Source organism: Gekko japonicus, unplaced genomic scaffold (assembly GCF_001447785.1).
Source record: "Gekko japonicus isolate JY-2015 unplaced genomic scaffold, Gekko_japonicus_V1.1 scaffold3393, whole genome shotgun sequence".
In the NCBI taxonomy this organism is placed as follows: Eukaryota; Metazoa; Chordata; class Lepidosauria; order Squamata; family Gekkonidae; genus Gekko; species Gekko japonicus.
Window position 1 is genome coordinate 95,966 of NW_015173783.1, and position 3,404 is coordinate 99,369.

A 3,404-nucleotide genomic window follows, 5' to 3' on the forward strand; every position below is an offset into this window, starting at 1 on the left:
TTGATTGTATGGGAGGTGCCAACAGTACCTGAAAATGTCTGCATGCTGAGGAAGATTGTAGTGTTGTGCTAAGCAACACAGAACATGCATGTGTTTATATACACACGAAAGGGACTACTCCCTGATCCTTTCAACTGGAGATGCCAGGACTGAAACTGGGATTTTCTGCATGCCAAGCAGATGCTCTACCACTGAGCCACAGACCCTGTTTATTCCTCCTCCTCCTCCTCCTCCTCCTGTACCATCTCCATAAAAATAGCCTGATAATTGATGAGAGACAATGGCTACTAATGTTCAATTAGGCACTCTTTGCCTAACACCAAAGTGAAATGGATTTCGAAACACAACCCAATTGCAAGTTTGTGTTCAAAGAGAGGTTTGGAGAGGGGGTGAGGGTTGAAGGTATGTTGGAATGAGTATTGCCTATTTATTGTGGGGTTTTTTTACTTATTAGGAATAGCATTCTTGAAATATTAATAATCTATACAAATTATTAGTGGATGGCACTTCAAATTCAACATCTGTCCAGATCTGACATCAGCATACACTTTTAGACATCTGGGGGGGGAGGGACTCTGACAAATGAGAACAGATTCAAGGTCGGATGCCACGTTCACCCAGACTGCTACACAGTCGCACAAATTGTATAATTCATCAAGATGATGCAACTATATGCTTCCTTAGGGGTGGATGAGTCTCACTTAACACAATGGAGTTTACTCATAATAGACTCCGGCGATAAAAATATGCTCTGGCCAGGTGTTAATAGAACTAACTGATCTGCATCCTCCTGTTTACAGCCCCAACTATCTCTCTGGGAATCCATCTGGATGATAAAATGAAGAAGGACAACCAGTCCTGTGTGACTGAGATCCTGTTCTTAGGGTTCTCGGATTTCCAGGCTATGAAAGTCCTGCTTTTTTTGCTAATACTGATATTCTACTTGATTGCATTGATCGGGAACAGCCTGATATTGATCCTTTCCTCTACTGATCCCACCCTTCACACACCAATGTATTTCTTCCTCCGTACCTTGTCCGTTTTAGAAATAGGCTACACCTGTACCATCGTTCCTAAGACACTACAGCATTTGCTGTCAGAGAGTCAAACTATATCCTTTGTGGGTTGTGGGATCCAGATGTACTTTTTCATTCTTTTTGGCATCACCGAGTGTTGCCTTCTCGCCGTCATGGCATACGACCGCTACATCGCCATATGCAAGCCCCTGCAATACTCTTGCATAATGAACCACAGGGAATGCATTCAGCTAGCCTCCATCTCATGGGCCACTGGTATTTTCGTGGCTTTCGGACAGTCCATTTCGATATTCACGCTTCCTTTCTGTGGGCCTAACAGAATCAACCATTTCTTTTGCGATCTTCTGCCTGTTCTGAGATTAGCCACGGAAGACACCTTCAGGAATGAAGTGGCGGTTGCCACAGTCACGGTGGTCTTTGTCACAGTGCCATTTTTACTCATCCTGTTGTCCTACGTCCTCATCATAGCCACCGTCCTCATGATGCCTGCGGCTGAGAACAGGCGCAAAGCCTTCTCCACCTGTTCCTCGCATCTCGTGGTGGTTTCTCTGTTTTACGGAACGATCACGTTTACCTACATTCGGCCTAAGTCAATGTACTCCCTGAACAGTGACAGGATCCTTTCCCTCCTCTACACAGTGGTGATACCAGCTTTTAATCCAGTAATTTACAGCCTAAGGAATAAAGAGATAAAAGCTGCTTTCAGGAAAGCAATAGGAAGGAGAAAAGCTTTGCTTAGCTAATTATTTATTTATTTATTTATTTATTTATTGGGATTTTTTACCCCGCCCTCCCCGCAAAGCGGGCTCAGGGCGGCTTACAAGGGGCAAAGCCCATATAAATCAAGGTAAAAGCAATAAAAACATTAATAACAATTAATCACAACAACAGTACTCAATTGAAAGCAAGATGGTCCCCGGATATATGCCAAGATGGTAAACAGACAGTTCTCCGGAGATGATGTTGTCCTATAGCCGATCCCAACCAGGTAAATCCGGTGGTATCAGTCATGCAGAAATTGTGGCAGATCTTCCCGGGCCATCCTTAACCCCAACGTTATCCACCTCATTGGTGGCGGTGGTAGTGGCGGCCTCTATGTGAAAGCCTGGCAGAAGAGCTCCATCTTGCAGGCCCTGCAGAACTGCATAAGTTCCCGCAGGGCCCTGATCTCCTCCAGGAGCTCGTTCCACCAGGTAGGGGCTGCCACCGAAAAGGACCTGGCCCTAGTCATGGCGAGCCTTGCCTCCCGGGGGCCTGGAACCACCAGGCGATGTTGTTCCCCGGACCGAAGTGCTCTTGGGGGTATATGTGGGGAATAATGAGAGACAGGTGGACAGAGTAATGAACACACAGACACACACAAAGCTGCCTTATACTGAATCAGACCACTGGTCCATCAAGGTCCATATTCTTAGCTCAGACTGGCAGCAGATGTCCAGGGTGTTGGGCTGAGGTCTTTCACATCACGTACTGCCTGATTCTTTTAACTGTGGATGCTGGAGATTGAACCTGGGACTATCTTCCACTGAGACCCACAGCCTCTGGTGATAGATAGATGATAGATGATAGATAGATAGATAGATAGATAGATAGATAGATAGATAGATAGATAGATAGATAGATAGGAAGAGATTGGATTTATACCCCACCCTTCATTCAGAGTCTCAGAGTGACTTACAATCTCCTTTCCCTTCCCCTCTCCTCCACAACAGACACCCTGTGAGGTCGGTGAGGCTGAGAGAGCTCTCAAAGAACTGCTCTTAAGAGAACAGCTCTGAAAGAACTTGTGACTGACCCAAGGTCACACTAGCAGCTGCATGTGAAGGAGTGGGGAATCAAACCCAGTTCTCCCACATTAGAGTCCGCACTCTTAACCACTACACCAAACTGGCTCTTAACCACTACACCAGAGAGAGAGAGAGAGATCTTCATCACAGGAGAGACCCAATTGCAGGGCATGACTGTACCAACAGAGAGAAATCTATATTTCCCTGAGTTCTGTGGAGCAAAGTTACAACTTGGAATTTATCAGGAGGAGGGGAAACCTGGTCCCAGACACTGGAATCACCAAGATCCTGGGACAGTTTAATCTTCAACTCAATGATATCTTCAAGTGGACCTCTGCTATTCACTCCTATGGTAAAAGGCTGCACGTAGACATGGGGGGGAGGTAGATCTGCCTCCCAACGGTTTAAACATGAGCCAAAGTACTCTTTGAACATGAGACAATTTCTCGCATACCCAGAAGCACACATCACCACTGCCAGCAACATAATGAAGGGTAGGCAAAGAGATTGAGTAAAAACTTGGAAGAGATGTATTTAGGTACTGTGAGGAAGTTAAAAAGAATGCTACATTGCATCAATT

General features: G+C 45.5%; 1 protein-coding gene across 1 annotated transcript; it reads left to right on the forward strand.

Annotated features, from left to right (window-relative positions):
• Positions 1 to 838: 838 nt before the first annotated feature.
• Positions 839 to 1,780, forward strand: LOC107120776 (olfactory receptor 10C1-like). Its single transcript, XM_015423542.1, has one exon. It carries the CDS (start codon positions 839 to 841, stop codon positions 1,778 to 1,780), a length of 942 nt encoding a protein of 313 aa, XP_015279028.1.
• The last annotated feature ends 1,624 nt before the right edge of the window (positions 1,781 to 3,404 follow it).

Coding starts and splice junctions, on each gene's coding strand:
- LOC107120776 (XM_015423542.1), top strand. CDS start 839: ATGAAGAAGGACAACCAGTCCTGTGTGACTGAGATCCTGTTCTTAGGG.